Source organism: Nesoenas mayeri (genome assembly GCF_963082525.1).
Source record: "Nesoenas mayeri genome assembly, chromosome: 18".
Classification (NCBI taxonomy): domain Eukaryota; kingdom Metazoa; phylum Chordata; class Aves; order Columbiformes; family Columbidae; genus Nesoenas; species Nesoenas mayeri.
The window spans coordinates 5,507,104-5,534,760 of record NC_137566.1 but is presented as its reverse complement, the minus strand read 5'-3'; the positions used below and the strand labels follow the sequence as shown (position 1 = coordinate 5,534,760).

At 51.8% G+C, this 27,657-nt stretch overlaps 1 protein-coding gene across 1 annotated transcript in view; it reads left to right on the top strand.

Annotated features, from left to right (window-relative positions):
* ASTN2 (astrotactin 2) overlaps positions 1-25,407 on the top strand; it is a gene marked incomplete at its 5' end in the record, with an annotated part of 313,041 nt that extends 287,634 nt beyond the window's left edge. Inside the window, 3 exons of the mRNA XM_080356001.1 lie at positions 16,265-16,365; positions 17,543-17,726; positions 24,550-25,407. Of these exons, the coding sequence (XP_080212127.1) occupies positions 16,265-16,365; positions 17,543-17,726; positions 24,550-24,787 (523 nt within the window). The 3' untranslated portion in view covers positions 24,788-25,407. The remainder of the gene's footprint in view (positions 1-16,264; positions 16,366-17,542; positions 17,727-24,549) is intronic.
* Positions 25,408-27,657: the final 2,250 nt, after the last annotated feature.

Below are 27,657 nucleotides of genomic sequence, written 5' to 3'. Positions count from 1 at the left end.
GAAGGGCAAACGTTTTTGTTCTTGTTGGCTGTGTCCTAGTTAGGGAAACTGAGGCAGGGAGAGGTGATGTGACATACCTGAAGCTCTTCAGTGGGCTGGAGCTGAGCAGGGTTGAGGGATGCCCTTGCTCACAAGTCACATAAGCCCCACTCCAGCAGAGCAGTTAAGAGAGTTGCTTTTTTGACTCAGGGCTTTGAGCAGCGCCTCCTGCTCCAAAAAATGGATTTCCTCTTCCTAATTTCCTCATGCAGTCTGGGACTCAGGTACCAGAGAGGTCATAGCAAGGGAGCTGAGGCAGGTCCTTGACAATGCTGCTGGCTGGCTTGGTGCCTCACGCTCTCCCCCTCTTTCTTGTTCTTGTTCTCAGTGTGTTGGTGTTTGTTTGTTTCCCAGCAAAGCCGATCTGGCAGCAACATGACTTTTTTTACACAGTACTAGAGACAGCGGGTGACGCCGCTTTGCCAGCTGGAGCTTCCCCTCCATTGCCAGCATGCGGATGAAGCTCCTGCAGCTGCATCTCCATCGCGGGCGCGTAGCAGGAGCGATGCTCACTGGCCTTGCGGGGGGCAGCACCAGGGCTTTGACACAAAGAGGCAGTGTTACCTCACGGCTGCAGCTCCCGGTCCTGCTCTCAGTCCTGCTGGGGTGCGCACAGCCCAAAACAAGCTCTGCCCATGCTGGTCCTGGAATTTAAATCATAGGCAGGCATGATGCAGAGGGATCCAAGCGGGCTGTGTGTGAGCCAGCCCAAGGCAGACGCAGCATGGCTGCGTTCGCTTGGCAGTCTTTGCTAAGCGTGGCTTTACACCTGCTCTGCCAAGGCAAGAGGAGACCAAGGGGCTGTAATGGGGGATATAACAGGGTGCAAATCTGGGCTGACAGGGCTGGTCTGCAGCAGGATTGGAGCTAGTACCTTACTGGCTATGGTGCTAGCGATGTTTTCCTGCTCAGGTCTCTGTTGGGGTGGTTATCCCTTCACTGTGCATTGTTCTGTGGCTGGATAGCTGTTGTACATCCCAGACAGGCTTTGTCTCTGCAAAATGATGGTCAGATTTGCCAAGCGTGGGTTCCTGTGTTGCCAGCCAACACTTTGCTGTTTGGGTGGGAAGTTTTTGCCTCCTCTGAGTGCTGCCCTGCACCCCATAGCAGCTCAACTTGATGCTTGCAGACAATTCAAGTTTTTAATAGGCTAATTCTAGCCTTAAGGAATGGCCAAAAGCAGCTCAGTCATAACTACAAATGTGCCCAGGAAGGATGTGACAAGCTGCTCTGGTACCCAGGTGTTCAGATACTGCTGAGCGAACTTAAAGCCAGAGCTGTATCCACAGTCCACGGAGTAAATCAGCTCAGACTGAATGGGACCCCAGGGCCCGAAAGCTGGAGATACTGGGCCCAAAAAGTGATGCTGATTCAAATAAAAGAGTAAGTCACAAATGAATTCTACCTACCCATATTTTCCTCCACACTCTAGAGGCAAAGTTCAGATGCCATTACCTACAAGATCTGTCCCAGCTCAGACCAGCAATGTGCATATATCTCCTATGCCGCATGCAAGTCCATAAAACTAGTTGGACATTTTTTTGTTTCATCTTTCCAAAGGACACCTGCAGCACATCCCACTCCGTCCTTTCCTTGTAACACCAACAGCACAGAGAGTCTTTCAACAGCTTAATCTCCCAGAGAGCACTTTGTTATCAGCATTTTCCCTTTTTTTTTTAGCTATGTATTTAAAAAAAAATACATTTCTTGTTACATCTGCAAGCACCCACCTCCTGGTCGTGCAACACTGGGCTTTATCAGCACACAGCGAGCCCTCCAGCTCTGCCACCCCTTCTCCCGGCCAAGGTCGCAGGACAGGGCTGTTTCCCAGCTGCAGGGAGGTTGTCACGGGGGACCAGTGACGGTGGCAGAGCCCTGCACACGCGTTCGCTGAACTCAGCTGCTTCCCAGCAGATCTCATGACCTTTAACTTACTCCTTGGATTTTGGGATTGTTTCCCCCATGCAAAATAGGTTTGCTCGTGTTTTCTTAGTGTGAGGATACTGAGTGCATCTGGGCTTTTCTATGCTGGTGCCGATGGGATGTGTTTTTCCCCTGGACCTTGGGCAGCCTTGGGTTCAGGTGATGGAGCAGGAGTGTGGTAGGGCATGACCTGCAGTTTCTCCTCTGAAACTGGTGCTGCTTAACTCTTTTTCTTTAAAGTGGGCTCATCAGGAGTGTTAGGACCTTTCCCAGTTGTGTGTCCTGAGGCTTAAGAAATCCCTCAGCTTCACAGCCCTCATTGCATGTCTCGAGTTGTGTTAGTGCTTAAATGGTCAAGTCGCTGCTGCAGAACCTGTGTTTGCAAAAGTACCCAGTGAATTCAGGCATCTCCATTTTGAGAGCATCATAGAATCATTTAAGTTGGAAGAGACCCTCAGGATCATCGAGTCCTGCCATAACCTAACTCAACTCTAGCACTAAACCATGTCCCTAAGAATCTCGTCTAAACACCTTTTAAACGCCTCCATGGATGGTGACTCCAGCACTGCCCTGGGCAGCCTGTTCCAATGCCCCACAGCCCTTTCCGTGAAGAATTTTTTCCTAATATCCAATCTAAACCTCCCCTGACACAACTTAAGGCTTCACTGGCAGAGCCACAGTTCCCATTGGCTTCAGCTGAACTTGAACTTGAGTAGGTCTGTGTAAAATGGAGACACTCAAGGTTAGCAAATAACCTCAAGGTAGCTGCTTCTTCCTGAGTTTTCCCACATGTAAAATGTTAAACCTGAGCTACACCCTTTCCTAGATTTCCTGTATGGTGAGGAGAACAGCATAATAAAATGGGAGAGAAAGCCAAGAAGTAGCTGCTTGGTTGTGCAAGTGGCATCTACATAGTGAGGTGGGACTTGCCATGGATGGTTCTTCCTGCTGGAGCTGTGGCCCATTTGGTCTCTGCTTGGTCTCTCCAGCCTGATGCCACTTCATACTGCCAAGGATATTTGCCTTGAGCACCTTCAGAATGAATGCTCCCAGCACACATTCCCCCGTCGCTCCTGGTCACCTCACACACACACTCACTTCCCTCATCAGGAATGAGATAAATTCGATTATACAGCAATATGGTTTCTGTTATGAAAAGGGGAAAGAAATTACCCTGGCTTTTCACTGAAAGCCCTCAGAGCCAAAGCTTATGTCATAATTTAAATGTTTCGGGAAAAAAAAAAAGAAAGAGAAGTAGAGGGTGAGGCTTTATGTTCAGAGGCTGGTGGATGGAGGGGGTGGAGGGTCAGGGTCCTGCTCTGATGGAGCGGGGTGTAGAGGTGGGTGCGAAGGGAGCCTCCATACAGAGCTCAGTGCTGGGTCACTGGTAGATGTTTGCCCAGACCCCTGGGGCCGGCTCGGTGAGGTGGGCTTGTTTGCTCACCTCGACTCAGCTCTGGGCTGTCATACTTCTGAATCAGCTTGTTGCTTTTCTTCCATCTCTTCTCCTCTTCGTTTCTGCTGAGGAAGCTGCAGAGCAGCAGCAACCTGAGCTGTGTCTGGAGCCTGCCAGCCCCTGGCATTGTTTTCTCCTTCCTCTGAACATCTCCCACTGCAAGTCGTCTTCTTGGCCCTACACTCACCTCCCTTCTTGCAGGAGCATCTGTCCCACATGGGCAAGGACTGATGTGTGTCCCCGCCTTGGGTAGCCTGTTCTCCAGGGGAAGTTCCTGTCTTAATAACAGCATCTTCTTGCTTAATTGTGAGCTTAGTTGTCCCAGAGCAAGTCTGGGATAATGCCCAAGAGTCACATCAATGCAGGTCTCCCTACTGTATGTCACTTTGCTGGGGGGTCTTTCCCATACCAGCAGCAGGAACCTTACTGCTACCCAATAGCCCTATCAACCCACTATCCCATGACCCTTATCCCATAGCCCATCTGAGGTGAAGTCATTTCTGCTCTAAATAACCTTGAGGTGTGCAAGTGTGTTTTGAGGTGTTTGATGAGGAGATTGGATAGATTTGATATTAAGAAAAAATAGGATATTAGGAAAAATTTCTTCCCGGAAAGGGTTGTCGGGCATTGGAACAGGCTGCCCAGTGGTGGAGTCATGTTCCCTGGAGGGCTCGAACAGACATGGAGATGAGGTTCTTAGCGACATGGTTTAGAAGTGGATTTGGCAGTGCTAGGTTAACAGTTGAATTTGATGATCTTGAGGGTCTCTTCCAACCAAAATGATTCTATGAGATGCGATGGTGCACATGTGGAGCAGCCTGTGATCATTTGGCTGCTCATCCCTGTGCCCTGGCAGCTGAAGCAAACCCTTCACGGAGAGCTTTCCAGTCCGGGCACTGCAGAGAACAGAATATCCTAAATATCTCTGCAGCCCAGCAAAGTGCTGCACCTTGTGTTTCCCTTGGCAGTGTCCCCCGGCAGCAACATGTAGTGACATCCCTGTGGCTCTTCCAGTGCTTATCCAAACCCGCCCGATCACTGCTCCAGCAGAGCAGCCTTGATGCAGCCCAGCCCATGGCATGAGCCCCCCCATGGTGTGAAGCCTCCCCTGCATTGCCCACACAGCTCCCCAGCTTTCGGCTCTGTCCCTGGCTTGTACCTGCTGCCCCGCCACGCGCCGAATTGTTTTCCAAGCGGAAACATGAGTTGAAGTATTAACTCCACAAGGGCCTTTCTGTGCAATGCGCCGAGATTAAATATTTATGTTGGCAAAAAGCATGTAATAGGCAGCTCAAGATCAGAGATAATGAAATTGAGGTGTGTGGAGAAAGGGGGGAGGCAGCGGGGGTCTTGCAGGAGCAGGAGGGAGAGGGACTCAAGTGGGTTGTAGTATGTGTGCATGGGAGATTGCTCTTGGTTTTGTTAATGCCCCACCTGTTTGCAGGGGAACCCCAGCCCCGTCACTGCGAGCTCTGCAACACATGCGGGAATGCAGAGATCATCCATCGCCATTCCCTGCGTGCACAGCAGTGTCGGGCAGGAGTAACTGTCACCCAGATGACTTTAGCTTAGAGCCAGCTGAGTTGAGGCAGGTACCGTCCTGGGCAGGGAATAACAAGGATTGAGACCTTCTCTGTGTCATCTGCAAACGATGTACAATCTGAAGTCATTAATAGTGGTGATATAGGATCCCTCGCTCTTCCAGATCACTGCAGTCAAGGTTACTTACTGGTGACCGTGTCCAATCAGGCAGTAATGTGGTTCGGATTATACAGAGGGCTCCCGATCGGATCAGAAGGATGCTCATTGCGGTCACAGCACATAGAGTGAGAAAGGCCCATGCAAACCTCCATTGGGGGTGTTAACAAAGAACCCTGTGAGGATGGGCATTGAGGTGCACGGGGGGAGCAGACAGAGGCGAAATGGGCAGCGAGGAGGGCGCTGGGCGATGCAGGGGGGAGGACTCGCTGCTCCGCCACGGGAGGAAAACAAGGAGCACGAGAGCAAAGGGCGCTGCTCTTTCTCAATTCATTATCTTTATGAGACAACAACATCTCTCTATTTCCCCCCAACGACAAATATCGCGGAAGGCGGCGCACGGGGGGTCCGAGTCCCGTGCTGTGCTGTGGGACTGCGGCCAGTCGCGGAGCCTCGGGGGAGGTATGAAACGAGGGATGAATGGAGTGTTAGGAGAGAATGGAAACTCTCCACGGGCTCCCAGGCTGGTTCTCTTGCGGGGGGTCGCTTGCTCACGATGACTGCGCTGTCTCTCATAAACACGCGTTTCCTCATCCCCGTTTGTTTCTCTCTCTTGTGCAATCTCTTGTACCAGACGGGAATGGGAGTGAGTCCCAATGGTACGTGAATGTGTTACAAAAAACCTTCCCGCCCTGCCACCAACGAAGTACTGAGAAATAACAACAGGGTTTAAAAGAAAAAAAAAGAAAAGAAGAAGATGGGGGAGCCGGATGGGTTTGCTACTGGGCATGACTTATTCTCAGTGTAAACTCGAGGTCATGGGTCTGCTGGTAGTTTGCAGCATCAACCAGCACGCAGAAGCCCCGGGCTGCACCCGGTGCTGTGCATTCCTCTGGGAGAAGGAAGTTCCTTTCCCAGATGACTTCCAAGATGGAAAACATGACACAAAAACAGGGGCAAAATAGCTTGACTGAAATCACATAGTCCTCAAACCAATAGATGGTTGAGTCACCGTCTCTGGAGGTGTTTAAAAGGTGTGTAGATGAGGCTCTTATGGACATGGTTTAGTGCCAGTGTTGGGTTAATGGTTGGACTTGATGATCTTGAGGGTCTCTTCCAACCAAAATTACTATATGAAAAATGATTCTATGATTCTATAGTCCTAGCTCCAGCCTGCCTGCCCAGCACTGTCCCCTGCACTGGGCTGATTCACTTGAGATGTGTGAGCAGCACAGCTGCTGCCAGTCCGTGAGCATCGGCCACGCTGTCCTTCTCTATTGATACTGCTTGGATAGAGCACAACGGGAGCGAGGTGTGATGCTAAGGTGTAGGAGCAAGGGCAAGTCCCACCATCAAACACAAGTCTCCTGGACTGGTAGGAAGGGTTAGAAAGTCTCCTGGACCTGGGCTGGTGCAGCAGGGATAGAGGATCCATGTGTTAGCTCTAACTGCAGAGGAAGAAAAGCTGCTGGGAGTTGTGCTCTTTCCACACAGAGGGGAAAGCAAAGGAAGAAGCCTGCAGGAGCGATGCCCCCGGAGCAGCATCTGCGGGAGATCAGGGCTGGCTCCGCACCTCTCCATGTTCGCAAGCGCAGCCACCGCTGTGTCGGGCAGCGCTCCCGAATTACAGGGCAGTGGGTCTCTGGTCCCAGCAGAGGTCTGCTGGGGGTAGCAGGGCCCTTCACTCCACGCTGGTCAGCTCTATAGCCATCATTTCAATAAAGAAATGATTAAAACGGGTTGGGGGAAGAAAAACCCCAAACATCTGTTTTACTTCAAATCAGAGAAGATTCCTTTGCTTGCAAGGAATGTGTAAATCACGCCGGGCTGGGAGATGTACATAACCCTGCCTGAAAGCTCCTCTGCACTTCAAACGAATTCTAACGTGCTTACTGGGATTTTGTTTTTTATTATTTGTTTCGGGTTCCCCCCTCGTCCGACCCTCCGCCCCCCTGTCTGCCTGCTGGAGCTGTGAGAACGTCCCGCCCGCTGCCAGCCCCTTGCCCTGTCCCCCCTCGATTCAGGGGCCTGAGGGTGCGGAGGGAGCGGGCAGAGGTGACCGCGGACCTGACTGGCATCCTTCTGCCGGGGCTCGCTGGCACACAGCATCCTGCTGTGCCACCATCCTCCCCGCATCGCGGGGTTGTTGCAGGGACCCGGTGGCTCCGCAGCCCAGCGCGGGGTATGGATGCCTCTCACTTGGAGGTTGGCACGTTGGGATCCTGCCAGGGATGCTGCGAGCGCAGCAAACGGAGGCGTCCCCCTCCTCCCAGCAGTTCCTTTGTGTGCCCTTATTGTTGTGGTGCTTTGTTTGGCTTTGTTTCATGCGGAGGGTGAAGCTAGGGCTGGGCAACTGTGCTGGGGACAAACCCAATGGAGATAGATGGATTGACAGCCTCTGCTCGAAGGAGTGCGCGGTCACCCCCCATGCCAGCCTACTAAGGTGACTTGCAGCAGAGGAACCATCCTCAGGGCAGAGGACAGGCTCCGCTCCCTGCGGTCCATGCAGCCCTTTGCCTTTCTTCTGAGGCTGTCGAGCAAGAGGCCCCATTGTGATGGCTTCTATAAGAACAGTCAGCCATCGGCTCGCTTGTTGTGGACCACCCACTACTTCTCAGATGACACTGTCTTTTGAAGTCACTACCAGCCTGGGCTGGATTTCAACCAGCAGCCCAGATGGAAGCCAAGTCCCCAGGAGGATGAGAACAAGCCCTTCCAAGGGGTTCTCCTGGCGTAGCAAACTGTGGAGTGTCTGGTTCTTGTTTAGAGTGACTGTGAGGTTGGGAGGGGCAAATGTTTCCCAATTTGCCAAGGGTCACAACCTTCCTCTCCCCCCATCTCCCCAGGACTGGTGATGGCCAAGCTTTGCAGAGCGTTGGTAGGTTGAATGGCTGGTATGGTTAGCTGAGAACATTTCCATTGTGGCGCTCACTGCAGGGGTCCAGGGCCTCGTTCGTCTCTCCTTTCTCCCCGGCACAACTGGAGGAAGAGTTTGATTTATTCCCTCTCTCCTTCTGAGCAGCCTTTTCGTCTCCTGCAGCCGCAGCCTCCCCGAGCCCCGCAGGAGGACAGCAGCTGTCCCAGGGATAGCGCGAGGATGGTACTAAAGTGATGTGTTTCTCTTGGGAGACCCACCCGGCATGCAGGACTAATACTTTCTGATGAGGCTGAAAGCCACCCACCCATAGACTCGTGCAAAGAAGACAAGAGAAACCTCTGAGTAACGACTTAGCCCAAAACACGAAACCTTCACAGAGACAGTCCTGGAGGCTTTGGGGTGTCTGTGGGACAAGGAGCAGGATTATCCCAGACCTGAGGGGAAATCAGAAGGTGTTGCAGCAGGAGGGAGAGAGGATGCAGGTGCTGCCTGGGGGTACCCGAGCCCTGGGAGGAGACGGAGCTTTGAGGGGATTGTGGAGAGCTGGAGGGATCCATGGGCATTGCAGTGCCCGTGCGAAGGCTGCGGCAGGACCTGAGGGACGTGTGGGAAAGCCCTCCCTGGCCGTGCTGAGCCCAGGACAGCTCGGTACATCACTCCGCAGCCCGAGCAGGACAAGCCCCTGTGGTTTGCAGCCTCAGGCATCAACCTGAGCCATGGTGTGATGGGAATTGTTCCAGCAGCACAGGCAGCCGTTGGCAACTCCTTTGACCTTTGTCCAAGGGCTTTGTCAGGGATCTTTTGGTGAGTCCCAGAAGAACAGGGACTCTGGTGCGTGACAGACTGATACAAGCTGCTTTTACTACACTGGATCCAAAAGCACTGGGATGTAGTGGCTCAGCACCACCTCCTTCTGGTTCTTCACCAAAGGACATCAGAATTCACATCCTGGGTGACCTGGGACCTTCTCTGGCCTTGCCACACAGAGAGGGGGGACACTTTGCCCCAAGCCCTGAGACGGGCTGTGGAGATTGTGTAGAGCTGGGCCAGTTCTCACTGCATTGCCTGTATAAGCACATCTGTGAATCTTCATCCTCACAGCCAGCAGGACGAAAGCAAGGACACAACTGCCAAGAAATACAGACCTCAAACACCCTTCCTCTACCCATGCTCCCCAAAACTGGTAATTCCATAGTGATCCTGCTTTTTCTGCCATCATCCTGTTTTCAGAGTTCAGGGACCAACCCTATGGGATACCCTAAGGGTCTGCTGGGCATCTTCAAGCTAATAAAAGACTTATTGCTCTTTGGAGCAAGCCAAGGAGCTAAAGCCCTAGGGTTGCAACACAGGCTGTGTTAATGTTATTTCATGTCAGGGCGGCTTTTTTGGGCGTGCTGTCCTCCCACCACGCCAAGGAGCTGTTCTCCCATCTGCATCCCGTCTCGGTCAGAAGCTCTGTGCTGTATAGCCCCTCTCTCCAGGGAAGCTTGCTCAGCTCTTCATCCATGGTGTTAAAGCTGGAAAGATGTACTCTGAGCACGAGCTGTGCTCTGAGGAAACAGAAACCTTATCAAGGATGAGGAACTAATTATCTGCTCCTTGCCAGTGGTTGCAAGGAGCAGGGGTGACAAGGAGGAGATCAAGGGCAGGGGGCACACGGGACACTGCTGGTGCTCTCAGCCCCCTGAGGACATGGTGACCAGGAGGGCTGCGCTGACTATGCTGCACCTTCTGGGTGAAACCATGGCCCTGCTGAAACAGGCTGGTGTTTTTTCCCTCGGTTCCAGTGAAACACGTTTTTGCCGAAGGCGATCTTGGCGCTGCTGCGTGCAAGGTGTCCGGCTGGCAAAGGGGCTCCTTGTGGGATCTTGGCCCTCCAACACAGGGATCATTCAGGAACAGGGCTCTGGGGAACAGGAGGTGGCCTGTGTATCAAGGCGCTCTTTCACGGCCATGGTGCTACTGGGAATCGCTGCTCTGCTGGAGTTTATTGACAGGATTTCGAGGAAAATCTTGGGAAAACGAGAGGCTGCAGCTGAGGCTGGGAAGGTGATGTCCTGCTGGGGATTTCTCTAGCAGGGAGGCAGTGGATGCAGGCAGTAGCAAGAAATAGTCAGGATTTCTAATTAATTTCTTTCTTTCCCTTTCATCATTTTTTTGGATCTTGTTCAGAAGGGATCTGAAACAAAGAGATTGATGAAGTGCTATAAGGAGAGAGAGCTGAGCGAATCCGCATCGCAGCTCGGCTCAGGATTGCAGCGTCTGCCACGGGCGCAGAGTCAGGGACCAGGCTACACCGTCCCCAGTGCAGGGCTGGGCTCTTCATGGCCTTGCAGCTCAGAGACTGAGGGCAAGCTGAGGAGACCTGGAGCAGCGTGCTGTGCTGACCCAGTGCCACGCAGAGACGGCATTTCAGTGCCAAAAGTCACAGAGCAGCGTTTTCCCATCCCTCAGCGCTCAAACTGGTAGGACTCCAGCAGAGCAAATTCATTCGAGCTACATGGGGACTGACCGTGCATGTAGACGTGCTCAGCAGTCTCCTGCGATGCTCTCCTTCCCCCGGCATCTCCCCAGGTAACCTTGCAGTGTGGATAACCCTGGGTGACTTTCCCAGGGTTGTCACAGGGCAGAGGTGGACCCTTGACTGTGCCAGCCCATCCCCAGCCCCACAGCTGCTCCACCTGCCCTCAGTCTCTCAGAAATTAGGTCTCCTACACCCTTTTCCAGAGGTCTCCTTGAACAAGCAGCCCCTTACTCTGCAGAGCAGCCTGTGCTCTTCCTCCTACCACGAGTATTTGATGGGCACTGTTTTACATGCTTCCAAAAGGCATCACACACCTGAGGCATGTTGTGGCAGGTACATTTATTTCCCTCCATCTGAGAACTGTAGTTTGGTGTTGTTGGGAGGCATCTGTTGGAGGATAACGATTAGTCTCATAGCATTTGCTGTCCTGGAAAAAAAAATGAAGGTGTGAATTGTGAGAACAATTTACTGACAGCCTTGTGTATGCACAAACAGCAAAGCTTCAATACTCTGGCATGGCACCAGCATCACTGCTAACCTGTTCCTCCATCGCATGATGGGAGCAGGGTCACTTGTCACAGATGGTTAAAAGAAGCCCACTTATAAGAGGTACTTTTCTTGTTGGTAGAACTGTGAGGAGGGCTTTCTTTTTTGTTTGCAAGATGGTGCTATCTGCCATGTCTTTATTGCCCTTCTGCAGAGCCATAAATGGTGGCATTTCAGAGCAGAAGATGTCGGTGCTTTTGCACAAGATTTATGATATATAAACAGCAATTCACTGGGTGGTGGTAGCAGGTTGGTGTCACCTCCCTTGGTGCCTCTCCCCAGCATGCACTGAGCTGCTCCAAATCTCCTCTTCCACGATGAGCTGTCCCCTTCTGCTGTGCAGAAGGCATGGAGAAGCTGTGATTGACCAGAGAGTCATGACAGAATGTGCTTGTAGCACCAAGGTGATGTGATCTCAGCCATGGCAGGGTTTGTGTTATCACGCTCAGCATCACGGCTGGCAGTACCTGCGCTGCCATTGCACCTTGTGTGTGACACTGGCCAGGTCTGCCCTGCGCCCAGCTCCTGCAGCCAGCAGCAAAACAGAGTCCGGTGACTGCAGGAACAAGGCACCAAGCCCAGGCTCATCAGCCAAGCTCCAGCCAAGCCCTACTGGCAGGAGCATCTTGTGGTTGCACCACTTCGGAAAGCATGAGAGCATATTTTTGCATGATGCTGGACTCTGGAGAAGCGTCTCTGCCCTGTCCCCCATTTAGGTGGTGTGAGGATCTCCTTAGGACACCAGGGTTTGCCACAGCCATTGCTTTTGGATGCGGCCAGGGGTGTTCAGCAGCTCCTCATCAGACCCTTTTCTCTGCAGCCCAGGCATCTTGCTTGTCATACGGCATCTCACTGAGCAGCTGCACAAGCCCAAAGGCTTCAGGAGGAGCAGTTCACAAGGCAGAATAGAAATGCCTGTGGTATCTCTGTAGGATATAAAGACATCAGCCACGAAGCTAAGGAAGGTCAGACGCGAAGTCCTTATCTCCCTTCCTGCAAATAAGGATCATGAGTAAAGCACTCAAACATCATGAGCGTCATGAGCCAGAGTTGAAAAAACATGAGCCGACACTTTCTGGGGTTTCATTATCAGCCTTACGTTTTTGTCTTTAGAATTTTGTATTTTAGTGGGGAGTTGTTTGCAATGAGAAATGACAGAAACATATTTTTCTATTTTTTTAATTTTTTTTTGTGTGCAATTGACAGTCTTCCACAATCATTGGCTTCCAGGAACCAAAGCTTTAACAGCCCCCCATCCGCTTTCTCTTCCTCCCCTAAGAAGCATCTTGAGCCTAGTGATAAAATCCAGGCTTCAGCCAACGTTGGGTGGGGTATCTACAAGGAAGGTGTTGCTGACATTTAATGAGGCCACATGTTAATTGCTTTCTGTCTCCCTCTAAAAGTTCCTTCAGGTCCCAATAGATTTGAATATAGTAGTAAACATCGAAGCAGCATCGCTTTATAGGACTCATATGCTGTGTTTTGCTGCAGAGACAGCAGCATTTCCAGGCACGGAGGGGCTGATCTCTGCCAAGAGCGTATGTGCTTCAAGTGGTGAAATGCTCTTTGGAACCTCTTTGGGCAAAATATATCTTATTATTTCTAGAAAAGCAAGTGTGCGTGTATGATCTTGCTGAGGGCACGGGTGAAAAAGAGGATCAGCTGTGAGATGGTAGCAGGTAGCCCCAAGCTCCTTTGGAAAGCAGAGGGAGAACATGAGAAAACGTCGTGGGGAAAGTTGATTGCTAAACAAAACACCTCCAGGTTAGGAAGGAGGCTCTGCCAGATTGTAGCTGCCATATGGCATTCCAGGTTGTCTGACGTGGTTTCGTGCACTGAGTGTGGGTCTGAGACATTTTCATTTCTGGCTTTGACTTCACCCCAGACATCTTCTGCCTTGGGCAAAACACTTCAGAACCACGCTTTGGCCTCTTTTCTTTTTCTTTTTTTCACAAATTATCAGAGCTGGCATAATCATGTGCAGTTCCATCATCGTCGGTGGGGATGCTGCCTGCTCTCATCCTTGTCCCAAGACGCTGTACATAAGTATGGCAGGAAGATCTCCACGGCATGTTGTAGAGCTGGACTGCAGCCTGCCACGGCCTCCTGTAGCTCCATCCCTCAGTCGTGTTGGCTTCAGTTTGCCCCTTATTTGCCGTGCAGACATCCCCATCCCTCCCATGGTCCCGCTCGGTGCCCTGTTGGGTCTCAGGCTGGTCCTGTCCCTGCCGGTGGCTCCTTGCCTGCATCTGCCAGAGTTGTGGATACAACAAGCAAGATCAGCCTCTTAATGCTGGTTTACACTGAGACTCAGATCTTCACACTCTCTTCTCTTAATTGTCTGTTTCCCAGAACAAAAGAAAAAGAATAAACCCCAGCAGTCTGCGCTGTGCCATTAACTGGCTGTAAAAGTGTTTTGCGGCAGAGAGGCTGGATGGTCAAGTGGTTTGAGAATAAGACTGGAAACATCATCTCCCGAGTTTCCAAACTGTTCATGTCACTGAGCCTCTCTGGGGCACAATGCTTCACCCCATATGTCTCTGTTTACCATCGATAAAACAGAGCTATTAATACTGCTGTGCTTCAGGGTGATCTTTTGGACCGCAATTAATGTTAAAACCTTCTGAGATCCCGCTCTGGAAGGAGCTGGAGAGGTGCAGAGGGCTGCGCACTGCCGGGGCTGCCAGCTTCCACCAGAGCTCAGTTTATTAGTGCTGATTCCAAAACATCTCATTCAGAGTGAATGGAAATGCAGAACGTTTCCTCTGAGGTTCTTGAAAGAGAACTGCTTTCAGGTGAGGTAGAACAACTGTATTTCTTTTCTCAAAAAAGGAATTTTTGACCAGATCAAAATCACTTTGATTCTGACGTTTTTCCATTTACATGGTGGTGTTTTTTTTTTTTCTTTATATCATCTGAAAAAGTGATGAAATGAAGGGCTTGTTTGTTGATATACATTTTTTAACCCAGGCCTGACCAGTACAGATGCTCTTTCTCTTGGCAGCTGAGTGACTTTGCTTCTGTGCATGCTGGGCAGAGGGGAAGAGTGCGGTCAAAGGGCTGCTGCAGGTCTTCAATATCACCCCAAGGGCGGGATGTGCTTTACCGCCCTGCCAAGCAGAGCTGCTCCCTCCTGACCCCACTGGCAATGGGATAGGTGATGTGGGCACTAATTGCCGAATATTACAATTATGTTTTGATAAAAGTCTGCTGGTTTTCAAGGAAATTGCTCTGACACTGATTGCCTGAGAGCTAATGGAGCCTCCCTGACTGAGCCGCTACGGGCAGAGCAGAGGTTACACATTAGCTGTGCTCAGCCTTTTGAAAAAGAAAACACAACACAAGCTCTGTGGCTCAGCGAGCGACCCCAGGATGGGGATGGAGACCAGCTCGCAGCAGTAACTGGCGCGTTAATCCCTCTTACTGCTTGTACACAGTAAGAAAATTGTTGGCCCGGAGGGTGGTGGGAGCCTGGCCCAGGTTGGCCAGAGAGGTGGTGGATGAACCATCCCTGGAGACATCCCAGGCCAGGCTGGACGGGGCTCTGAGCAACCTGAGCTGGTGCAGATGTCCCTGCTCATGGCAGGGGGGGCACTGGGGGGAGCTTTGGAGGTCCCTGCAACCCAAACTGTTCTGTGATTCTACTCATTGTGAACCCCTCATTTGCTGAAGAGAAGAGGAAGGATGGTGGCACCTCTGGGATGGGATGCAAAGCCCTGCAGTTACACTCCTGCCCTGAGTTCAATATTACCCTATTGCTCTGTTGCTGTCCCTTAATTATAGCGGGAGAACAGCCTGTGTGTGGTACTTGTGAAGTTGCACAGTTGCGGACATCCTTCCTGACATGCTCCCACTCTGAGCAACATTCCTTGTAAATTAAGGAAAATGATGTCATGCCAAAGAATTAAATAGCATCCCCTTGGGTGAGCTCAGCGTGTGCATCCCCTGCATGCCCCAGCTTTGTGAAAATGGGAGTTGTCCCTGCACACCAGTGGGTTCCTTGGCAGTCTTCTGGCGTCCTTTCAGACAGCAAGTATTGTTAAGGAGCTAGTGCTAATTGCTCGGAGAGAATATGTCCTGTGCTGGAAATTGCTACCGTGCAAATGTCAGCTCTTATCAGCCACGTGTGGGGTGTGCAGGGCCCGCGGGGAGCAGAGAGGGGGCTGGCGGTGCTTGTGTGTGGGGTGAGGAAAAGGGAGGAATTGCTCCTGTCCCCTGGAAGAGATGCTGAGGAGTTAGGACCATTCCTTAAGTAAACACACCTCAGGTCTCAATCCCGTTTAAGCTTCAGCTGCTTTTATGGTACTCTTTGCGCTCCCTTGCAAGAGCTGCTCGGTTTTACCTTACAATAAGGAGCGGGGCTGTGTTATTTCTCAGGAGCTGGGTACCCCACCACCCGCCATCTCAGACCTCCAAGGGGTACAAGCCAGCTCCTGCACTTTGTCAAAGCCAGCTCAAATTTCCGTGCCTGGCTCCGAGTGAATAAATACAAACTGATGCCTTTTGGGAGGGTGAATGGAAGATTGTCACCCCTGCTGCGAAGAAACATTCTCATTTTGGAGCTTTGACATTCTGACCAGGACTTTGAGCTCAGCATCCTGGGACATCCCATGCAGCCACAGCCTGTTTATTCAATGCTTCGTCCAGCCATATTTTATTGTCAGATGCTCTCCATTAGCTTTAAATGTGAAATTATCATTCCCATCCTTTTACCAACCCCACCCTGGTGAGGAAATGAGGGAGAAAACAACCTCAAGGGCCGTTTGCAGGACTTGTACGAGCTGTCACTTGTCAGCACGGAGCCCGCTTACAGCAGGAATTACTGCTGCACTCTCAGGAGGGCCAGAGAGCAGCCTGGCTTGCAAACACCACAGCGTTAAAGGTTTGCATCGGTGCCTGGCAAAGAACTCCGGGAATGCTGGCATCCTTTTGCAGTCAGGCAGCTGCAGGATGCAGCCCCGCAGGGTTCCCAGCGGGAGGAGACGCAGGACAGGGACACAGTGACCTGTCCCCCGGCCCCTTCCCCTGGTGCTCTCCTAAGCCTGAGATCATCTCACATCTCCTTGAGATGCCAGCACTGACTGATAGCAGCCTGGACCGCATTTTTCCTTTCCCCGGTGAAGGCCGGTTCCCATAACAACCTGGTGGCGTGGGACTCAGGGATAAAGACATTCTTTTCCTTTTCCTTCCTGCCTTCCAGATTTACCCTCTACGCGGTGGATACGCGAGGGAGACACTCGGAGCTGAGCACCGTCACCCTGCGGACAGCCTGCCCGCTGGTAGATGACAGCAAGGCTGAAGGTCAGTGTTCAGGCACCTAGTTTTCCACAGCAAAAGACATTTCCTGCTAATTCTGCTTTTCATATATTCACTGTACTCCTGCAAGCCCCTCCAGTCCATCCTCTCGCCATGTGAAGGCTCCTGTAAATTCACCCATGGGCACAAGGGCGTTAATCTGGGGAGGGTGACAAATTGCAAGAGTGTCCAGTGGTAAAGTCCCCTTGACTGGGGAGCTGGTGGCTCCCGTGGTCCTTCCATGTGCATTCATCCCCACACAAAGCTGTTGGGAGCCCATAACTTGTGTTTCGCACACATCCCTTGGCAAAAGAGCGATTTCTTCTTGCAGAAGCGGCAGAAGCAGCCCTGGCTGTGCTGAGCAGCGAGCCGTGTGGGACACTGTCAGCTCCGGGTGTTTAAAGTGATGCTGGTGGCAGATGCTTTGGTTCTGAAACAGAAACACCCAACCACTTCTGCACATTGGCATGTTCCAGTTTTGAAACCCATGCCATTTGTTCTCACGCCCAGAGTGCCTCGCTGCTTTTAAATTTAAAAATATTCCTCTCAATGAAAGGCAAGTTACGTGTTTTCTTTCTTGTTTGCTTTCTGTTTTGGAAAGCACGCCAAAGAAAGTTTTCATTAATGCTTTGTTTCATGTTATTGCTTAGCATTCCCAGGAAAAATGAGCAAGTGTCAAACTAGAAAAAAAAGGAAGGAAATGGGATTTTAATTTTCTTTGTTTCCAAAAAGAGATACAAGAGATTGCACACCCTTGTTTAATACCTCTGAGCTGCTCTAGTCGATACCCACAGCGACATGTGCTGTATTTCTGGCTCAAGCACCATTTTGTTATCAACAATGTTATATTCTTCTGACCCTTTAGCATCATAGCTGTGCAATTGCTTTTGTTCTGGTGACTTAGGGAAGAGCTCGCCTGCCCTACCTGGGAGAATAAGGCGGCGTCCCCCAGTGCTGTCAGCCCCCTCCTCTCCTCCTCCCGTTCCCTCATGGAGTGTTGCTGTGGGATCAGCCTGTGGAATCACTAAACGCTCCCCAGGTCACCAAACCCAGCGCCCGGCAGCCCCGAGGGACTGGCAGCCGTCCTGCCGCTCCTGCCAGCCCTGCCAAGGGCTTTGCTCCTCCTCCTCCTGCATTAGCACCTTCTGGCTCTTCATTAATCCCATCCTTTGATCCTTTCCAGAGATAGCTGACAAAATCTACAACCTCTACAACGGCTACACCAGTGGGAAGGAGCAGCAGACAGCCTATAACACGCTGATGGAGGTCTCCGCTTCCATGCTCTTCCGCGTCCAGCACCACTACAACTCACACTATGAGAAGTTTGGAGACTTCGTCTGGCGCAGTGAGGATGAGCTGGGCCCCAGGTACCTGTCCCTTCCCCACATCCCCCCTGCCCCACCACCCGGAGCCACCCCTCTGCTTGGCAGACGTGGAAGTGAACCCCATTGCCTTCTTGTCACTGAGAGAAATCCCCTTTTGGTGGTCACCAAGCTGTCCTGCCGTCCCCCAGGACCACCAGGTCCTGCTCAGTCTTTAGATGAATGCTTGATGGGATGTCTAGCAGCTGGGTGGTCTTTGGATGAATGGGCATCTAACAACCAGGGTGAACCACGTGGGTGATGCTGCGGATGAGCTGAGTGTGTTGGAAAAGGTGGGAGGTGAGGGGCAAAGGGTGTAAATTAGGCCTGGGACATAGTGAAGGATGCCTGTGAATGCCCAGCACCTCATCTGCTACCTATATACAGCTTTATGCTACAAATATTTTCTCTTTACTATACATTTCACGCTCTGGGGAGGGCTGGGAGAGGATTGTTCCTGGGAGTACAAAGAACAACTTCTCCAGAAGGACTGCATTTGCAAACCCCCCAATGTACAGCCAGAGGGGTGGGAAGACTCTAAGAGGTCACAAATTAATGGGATGCATTGTATCCAGGGGGCTGGCAGTGTCCTGGCAGTGTCCCAGCCCCTGGGGACACAGCCTGAAAAGCTCAGAAGTAGTCGTATCCGTCAAGATATCTTGAGATCTCTTACAGGATTCAAAAAGCCTTGACCTGTTTTGAAGCTTTTAGAGACATAGTTCATCCAGTGTCCTCCTCTACCATGTTCTCCGGGAAGTTGGAGCAGAGGAAGGTGGAGAACAGGGTCCTGTAGTCCATGAGTAACTGGAAAAGATTGTCCTTCTCTCCCCCAGCTTCTGTCTATTTGATGGTTGTGACTGAGGATCTGTCCGTAATACCAGCATGAGAGCTCCTCACAACACTTCATGCCCCTCCTGGACAGAAATCTAGGCTGGCCTGGGGCTTGTCCTCCTACAGAGATGCCCCTGGTCATAGTTTCTCTGGTAGTTCCTTCGCCTCCGGCACAGAGCCACTCTCATCCTTCCTCCCTCTTTGATGACACTGCAGACTTGTTTGTCCTTTTCGATTGCTTCTCTCTCTCTAAATCCCTTGGAACCATCAGCCTCCTCTTACACATCCTTATTTCCTCCATTACTTGAGATCCAACACACTTATTGAAGGATGCTCTCTAACCTGATACCTGCAGAGAGCCGTGAGGTTTGCAAGGTGACATTTAAATTGCCCAACTACACCAAGCTACATCTGGAGTCAGCAGTCGATTCGGCTGCTGTCTGCTGTCCTCGCCGAGCCAGATGAGCTCCTAGAAGTGCTCGTGTGCCCCTATTCTATACTTGAGAATTACGTGGCTTGCAGCCAAGGGGAAGCATCTCTAAATGCCGCGGCAGCCGGTGCCAGGCTCTCGACAAGAGCGAAGCTCTGCATCCAGCCCGGCTTCGCAGGGAGCTTGGACAGGAACGGAGGCTCTGACGTAGCAGCAGAGTCAGGCAGTGCCAGGGGAGGCCATCTCGTAACACGATTTTAATTGACGGACTGTTCTCCTTCCCAGGGGGACGTTCATTTTCGTACCTTGAAATGTTTATCAGATGAGCCTCAGATTCGCAGTAAATGTTCGCTCATAAAACTGAGCGACAAGAGGGAAGTTGATTGCCTCTGTGTAATAAATACATCACACTGGAGTCCTCGTGAGCCCAGTTTCCATGAAAGCCACAGGTTACTGCAAACAGCTGCTTGCGAGAAGACACACTGACAGCCAGATGTCCCAACCAGACGGTTTACATTAAGAAGACGTTAAAAACTTAGCTCATAGGTGGCCCCAAACCAGGACTTTCTGTGGTCAGCAGCATCTTGGCACCTGGCTGTGCCTCATTCTGCAAGTCTCCTTTAGCAACAACAACCCCTTTCCTGCACCCCCCATTCCTCTTACAGACACCAAGCGAATCTCACGGAGTCAATTCATTCCAACAAAACAGAAGAATCTGTCTAAACCAGTGAAGGTTTAACGCTACTGTACATTCAGACCTTTGGATCTGTGCAGCAAGAATGCTTCCTGACACAGCGACGGGGAGATTTATCTATTTTTTTCTCTTACTGTATTTTCAGGACAATTCTTATGACCACTACAAACAGAGCCTGGCTTTTAGGAGAAGGCGGGATGAATAATGAAGTTAAAATCTTTCCGTGCCCCTATTTGTGGGTACCAGCAGCAGTGGGGTCAGGACGTGGCAGCAGCCCAGGGCTTGCAGCCTCTCCTTTGCTCGAGCCAGTCGCCCAAGCAGGGGGCCGGGACAGCCGCGGGAGACGGAGAGCATCTCCAGAGCAGCTGCCTTCTGGTACCGAGGGGGAATGCAATGTACTGATGGGAGGCTGCGATAAGAGGCCATCGAGTCCCGGACTCATTGTCCTCTCAGACGAGGGTCTGACAGACCCAGGTCAGTTCTCAGTAGAGTGGAAAAATCTGAATTTATGACAAAATCACCCCGTATGGGAACACAGAAGCCAGGCAGCCATTCTCTCCCTGCACCAGTCCTGGGAATCTCATCCCTCCAGCTCAGGTATCATTTCTTCTTTGCTTCTTCGTGCTGGTTAATTCTCCTTCACCACCTTCCTGCCAAGTGAGATAGGGCAGTGTTTTGCTGGCTCTGGATGTGCTCTCAACCCACACCAGCCATCAGGGTGAGTAATCGCTGTCCCCTGTGCATCTGCGGGACAAATGTCCCTGTGGCAGCACCTCCAGAGCTGGGCAGAGCAGGAGGTAACATTTCCTGCTCTTTGGCACATCCTTGCAGATCTGGGGCTGGCAACCAGGGACCTCGGTGCTCTGTCACCTGCGCAATCACTGCACCTCACTCCCTCACCCTGGGGCCACCAGTCGACACACAAGCCCTTGCAAAGTGCCCTGGCAGCAGCCACCCCTCCCCTTTCCATTCCCCCGCCGCACCGTGAGGTACCGCAGCGGGAAGCAGGCGCGTAGAGCCGTCACTATTTTTAAATCCCCCTCTCCATCATTTATGACTATGGCTGTGACCTCTTAAATCCATCACTTAAGTGGAGATCAGAATCGGTCCCTGGCTGGCGCCAACTTAAAACAACAGCCCCTGTGGTGGGCACGGGTCCAGTGTGGGGGCTCACCCCAGTGTGGGGGCAACCCCTCTCCAGGCTGTGGGGTGAGGAGGAGGAGGTTTGCTTCATCCCTTTGGGAGCTGAGAGCTCAGGGTCTGGCCACAGGCAGCCATGAGAGTCGCCCCCCTTGCTCACTCCCCTGCCGTCCTCTCCCAATTCCTGCCCTTTAATAAGGCAATAAATTACCATTTCTGGCAGGGATGAGGTTGGTCAGCATTTAGGAAGATTTCATTTCCAGTATTTGAAAAGGTGGTCGTTCTGACCCGACAGCCCTCCGCAGGGAGCACTTGGGTAATACCCAGGGCTTGATTTATGGTGTTAAATTGGCAGCCCAAGAACGGCTCCTGTAATTTATTACCCAGCCTTCACCAGAAAGCCTCTCTCTCTTTCTCACCCCTCCCCTCCCCCTCTCTGTCTCTCTTTTTCCTTATTTTTTCAAAGAAGAAACAGCTGACAGCCGAAAGCTAAATCTAACATTTACACATGACTTCATTACCCCACTAAAATAAATGACTCAAAGCAGTGAAACCCATCAAAACTGGGGCTTTGGCACCAGACACCAAAAGCGAGGGGCCTGATTCCCTCCCTCCCCATCACACTGTCTCCTCCTTGACCACAGTGCAGCGTGTTTTCAGCATCTTCAAAGGGCCAACCCATCGTGTGCTGCATCCCACCCTTCAACATCGATACTTTTCCTGGGACCGACTGCATCAAGCACAGCTGTACATGCACCAGATGTGTGGGGACCAGCTCCACAAGGAGCACAGCACAGCAGACAGCAGCAGGTCTGGATGGGTTGTCTCCTCGAGCTGCTCCTCACACATAGGAATTTTGGCCTGGATGAGACCTGAGTATGGATCAAGAAGCAACAACAATGTGATGATATTTAGCAAAATCCAGACGATCATGGAAGTATGGTGGAGAAAGTAATGAGAATAGGAAGGCAGAGAAGGACAGGGGAGATGGAGGCAAAGGAATGAGCACATTGTGGAAGGGAGAAGTGAGAGGTGGGTGAAGAAAATGAAACTATGGAGGGGAGAAGAAAGGTGAAGCGGTGAGAAAGGAGGAGAGGAAGAGAATAACTTGGCTAGCAGATGTTTAGCTGTGTGCTGGGGATTCCTCTCCTTATGTTAAGGCCAAGTCATGATTACCCATCTCTGGGGTTTGCTCGAGGGGTGGCCATGGCCACTTGTTGTCACTCCCCTCTTGTAGTGACTAAGAAAGGCCTTGTGGCCAGCTGAAGTGGAACCAATCTGGAGGAAAATCCATGGGGTTGCGTGGTTGGCCTTCAAATGGACAACTTCCCCATGTCAGCCCAGCATTCAGCCCCACAGACACCTGTAGCAGCACAAGGAGAGGGCCAGGGAGAAGCTGTGGAAGGGACAATATCTGCTTTTTGCAGTAGAGGTGATTTATGATAAATAAAAGTGACTGTGTAGCTGTGGCCTCAGAGAGGTGATAGCTATCATTTTTGAGGAGGAGGGTGTTCTGGCTAAACGCTGTCCTCCCAGGCACTCTCAGCTCACATAAAAGTCCATCCCCTGAGCTGACTGTGGAATCTGCGCTTGCTCAGTCTTCCCTGAAAAATAAAGGGAGAATCAGCACTGATGTTAAGGAACCGTTTCTCAGCATTAGGCTGGGTAGGCACTGAAAGCCAGCTCTTGGCTCTAAGGACAGGTTAGACAGATATTCATGAGGGCACGTTCATCCCAGCAAGGAAATGGCACTTTTGGTCCCATCCGGCACCAGTGACTGTGATTTGCTGAAGCTTGTTAACTGTAGTGACAGTCATTAGAGCCTTTGATTTGCTGCTGAGCTTAGCTTTAATCAATCAGTCTTTACTGAAAGCATCTAATGCCATCGTGGAATTTCATAACCTTTCAGCCGCAGGCGTCCAGCAGCGCAGGACCTGTTCTTGTCAGTGTGTCTGGTCTAGATACGCAGTGGAAGCACCAGGTGCTGTAGAAGGTCGGGTGGCTGCCATGGAGAGTTGCATGAGCAGAGGTATTCTGTCAGAGCTGGGCACAGCTCAGCCCAGGACGTCATTATTATATGTGTGTGTACAGCTAAGGAGGCTCGAATTGCCTAGTCAAGCTTTTCTTTATAGATTAAATCGATACATGGGTACCACTTAGTGCTGTCCAAGAAGGGCCACCTCCTTTTGCTCTTCCACTTTCCTGCTCCGGAGCAGCAAATGACATCCCGGCATCACCAGCACCATCCATGCCAGGATGTCATCTTGCTGCTGTCTCTGCCCTCTGCTCTGGCACTGGGGTGGCTCTGGCCAGCCTGTCCCTGTTGTCCCGTCCCCGATGTCCCGTCCCTGGGGTGCCTGTGGGTTTGCGGCCGTATCGGTCTCCCGATGCTCACCCCGATGGGAGCTCCCAGCCCAGGCTGCAGCGCTGCTCATCTCTCATCATCACATAATCCCCATGTTTATGCCTCTCGGACTGATGGCGCTGCCCCTGACATATCATTACGGGAATTTACATTCCTGTAGGAACTGTGAAATCCCTGAGCCCTGAATCCAGAGCTTTCCTCTGACACCAGAGGGAGAGGAAATAATCTGTGATCTTGAGACTTTCAGACCACTGAAGTAAACCCTTTTCCCCTCCCTTTGTTTGATTTAGCACTTTGCAGACTCCCATGAGGGGATTCTCAGTTTCTTATGGGTTTATTTTGTTTTGTCTTAATGTGTTGTGCTTTTATTCCTCTCTCTTCTAGTGTCAGTCCTTTTGGGCCATTTGCCTCCTGGAGACTTGGGAAAACAGGATAGGGAGGGCTGGGCTCATCAGTTGGGAGCCGTGGGGTGCTGGGGGTCTCACCATGGTCTGGGAGGGGCAAGCGTGTGTGCTGGAGCCTGCCAGGAGCACATGGTGGTGATGATGACCATCCAGCCAGAGGCAGACAGTGTCCTCAGGGCACTCGAGCTGCTCTGATGGGTCAGACCTGAAGTCCCTCCAGCCCCCTTGACCTGGTGCCATGAGATAGTATAGAATCACAGAATCATTTTGGTTGGAAGAGACTTGCAGGATCATCAAGTCCAACAATAACCCACCCCTGGCACTACCCCATGTCCTGAGAACCTCATCTCCGCGTCTGTCCAACCCTCCAGGGATGGTGACTCCAGCACTGCCATGGGCAGCCTGTTCCAATGCCCCACAGCCCTTTGGGGAAGAAATTGTTCCCCAGATCCAACCTCAACCTCCCCTGGCGCAACTTGAGGCCGTTTCCTCTGCTCCTGGCGCTTGTTCCTGGGGAGCAGAGCCCGACCCCCCTGGCTCCAAGCTCCTTTCAGGCAGTTCAGAGATCAGAAGGTCTCCCCTCAGCTCCTGTTCTCCAGCTGAACCCCCCAGGTCCCTCAGCCGCTCCATCACACTTGTGCTCCAGCTCCTCACCAGCTCCGTTCCCTTCTCTCAACTCGCTCCAGCACCTCAAGGGCTTTCTTCCCATGAGAAGCCCAAAACTGATCCCAGGATTCGAGGCACATCCTCATCAGTGCCCAGTACAGGGGGACAATCAGTATCTACACCCAGAATGTTTGGGCAAAACAGTTTCTCTCCATGTGAAACAGGAAGGACAATGTCTTAGGTCACATTCATTCTTGTCACGAGACAGAGCTGGTGGTGGAACCCAGAAGTCCTGGTTCCTAGTCTCCTCTTTGTATTGCCCACCCTGCTCTGTCTCTATGTCTGTCTGTCCACTCCAGGAAGGCACACCTGATCCTCAGGAGGTTGGAGAAGGTCAGCAGCCACTGCTCCACTCTGCTACGCAGTGCCTACATCCAGAGCCGCACCGAGACCATGCCCTACTTGTTCTGCCGCAGCGAAGAGGTCCGGCCGCCCGGCATGGTCTGGTACAGCATCCTAAAGGACACCAAAGTAACGTGCGAAGAGAAGATGGTCTCCATGCTGCGCAACACGTACGGGGAGTCCAAGGGGCGGTGAGGGAAGGTGCGGGCCTGGAGCTGCGGGAGGCCAAGGGACTCCGAGGAGTCGAGGACTCGTGATGTGCTGAGTGGCTGGTGGGGTTCGGGGTCGGGAGTGTTCGGAGGGGGTGGAAGGGGACAGCGAGGCCAAACAGGACTTTCTCATGCAGACGGCAGAGAAATAAGAAATCAGCAAGTTGGACTTAAATTTCTTTTCCTTTTTTTTTTTTTTTAATTTTTCAAGAGGAAAAAAAAAAAAAAGAGAAATTATCTAATTTGACTCAGTATAAAAGCTTCTCCTTTTTAATCTTTTCTTACTGAATTTCCTGGACTACACGCTCCAAAACCCTGGGAGGAGGAGATACCCGCTGGAGGCCAGGGCCAGCAGAGGGGAGCTGCTGGGCGCAGGCTGACCCCGTCCCTGCCTGCCCTGCCACCGGGAGCTGTGGGGCGAGTCGCCCCGGTGCTGTGGCAGCTGAGGACGCCAGGAGGAGGTGGCACGGGTGGCTGGTAGACACGGCGCTGCCAGCAATGTCCCCCTGGGGATGCCAGGCGGGTGCGAGGACGCTGCAGGTGAGCCGTGCGTTTGTACCGCTCCGAGCCGAGCGACCGGCTCCGGGCGCAGCCTTGGGGCGCGAGGCTCCCGGCACCTTGTTCTGTGCATTAAAGGTTCATATTAAGTTCCATGTTCGTTGCCTCCTTGGTGGTTCTTCCCAACGTCATCTCACCGCTGCTCCTGCAAGGTTTCAGGACCGAAGAGGACATCGCCAATGGTTGTCCCTGTGCCGGGATGTGGCTGAGACAAGGGGCTGCATCTGGAAGCCGGCGCTGACCCCAAGAGCTGGACACGCAGAGAGAAGGGGGGAGTGCAGGCTCTTTGCAGAGGGTCCTGTTCCTCCCCAACCCCCAGCTCAGGCACCGGCCCCGGTGGGAGCTGGAGGCGTGTGGGAAAGCCCAAGAAGGAAGCCAAGGGCTAAAAAAGACGTGGAGAATCTGGTTTCTTTTACTGTCAGATGTGGGTTAGGCTGGCCCAGGATCCCTGTGGGTAATGGATTTCTCAGCCTGGTAGCCAAACCAAAAAGTGCAGGAGGGTGAGAAGGGGAAAAAAAATAAAATAACAAAAATCAGATCAGCCCAAAGCTATTGCTTTTTAAAGCAAAACAACGAACCTGGAGGGGGAAAAGGGAACAGTGTGGGTTGAATGAATCAGTTTAGTCAGCCCAAAGCAAATAGTTTTGTTGAGTTTTTTGGGTTATTTAACCCTTTAACATAAAAGCAAACAAGCAGGAGGTGAGTTTCAAAGTGAAAATGTTTTGAAACCAAACAAAGGTGCAGAATTTCACGTGGAAGAAGTTCAGCCAGAGTTGTTTTCCTTCTTGAGCTAAACCTATTTGCCTGATTTGCACCCACTCAAATAGTTCTGATAATTTCTCCCAAACTGCTCTTTCCCCCCCGACCCCGCTTCGGTTTTTACCTTTTCATTTGTCTTGAGTCACATTGATGTTGCATGTTGGGAAGACCTAAAGTACCTGGTCAAAGTCCTGCTGGAGTTCTCAGACAACTTTGCACTGACATCATAGCAGCCTGTGTAGCAAGCGCCAAAGCATTGCAGGTTGCCAGAGGTATCAATTTTTGAACTAAATCTCTTTTTGTGATGGAGAGAGAGAGGACAGTGACACTGAGGAATCTGGGCTATGGCCACTGTGTCACTGAGGCTTGTACAGGGATGGACCTTGATGCCACATGTGTTAAAAGCTCTCAGCTCCCAGCACTGCTGCTGCCCGTTAGCCGTCCCTTTGCCCTTCAGAGGTGGCTGGTGACCATGGAGTTTGGCATTGTGTGTGGCTGTGGGGATGAAGGAGATGGCCGTGACTTGCTGCAGATGAACACAGACTTTGCACTTGCTTGGCTGGAGCCCCCACACACCAGCCAGACCTGAGCTGCAGATCTCACACCTCTGGAAACAGGAGATGCTGTTGCAGGAAGAGGTGAGGCAGGATTGTTTCAGCTTTCCTATTGTGTAAAACAAAACATAGCAAAACGCTTTAAATGCACATGTGCAAGTGCTGCAGCCAGTGCCCGGACTGGTGTTTCTGGCACTGCGGTGTTACACCGAGCCACCCATGTCATGTATGGCCATGACACGCTACATGCACTGCTAGGGGAGTAAAAACCCCAAACTTCTCTTTGTAGCCACTGATGCAGATTGATCAGGACTGATCCTCCTCTCCTAGTGGCTGCAGAGCCAGTGGTGGCTCCATCGCTCCGTGGCACAGGACAGGTCCCCCAGGCACTCGGTGGGACACGATGCACACCAGGACACACTCAGCAATGCTGGAGCTGGGTGTGCCTCCAGGTGCTTTGAAGCCATGTTGTTTTCTCAAGGCTCTGGCCCGCAGCCGTGCCTTACCCTGAATTTTAGGAACGTGGTGTTTTATTTTGTTCTTGTTTGGTTATTGTTCAGAGGTGATTGGTTTCTCTTGAAAGCACAGTACAGCGTGCACTGCGATGCGGAGCAGCTCTGCGGTTTCACCGAAGGTGAGAGCTGATGTTGACCAACCTGACAGACAAATTTGTGGTGTTTTCTCTAACACCACTGTTGAGACTGGTGGCAATCGTCAGTGTGATGGGGCTAGTGTTACTTGTAGGATTCCTGACCATCTATCTTGATTGTGGTGCTAGGAGTTAGGAACGGGAGTCACCAGCCAAAATGCAGCGTGGCTGGCTGGATGCCCTTCAGGATGTTTTTCTCTGCTCTGGTACAGCGGGCTCCCCATGGTGGTATTTTTTGCCCCTGGAACACCCTTTCCTGCAGGCTCCTTCAGCAGAGCTGGGGGCAAAGGGCAGAGCCCGCAGCACAGGGCCGGTTTGCTGCAGATGGCGATGGAA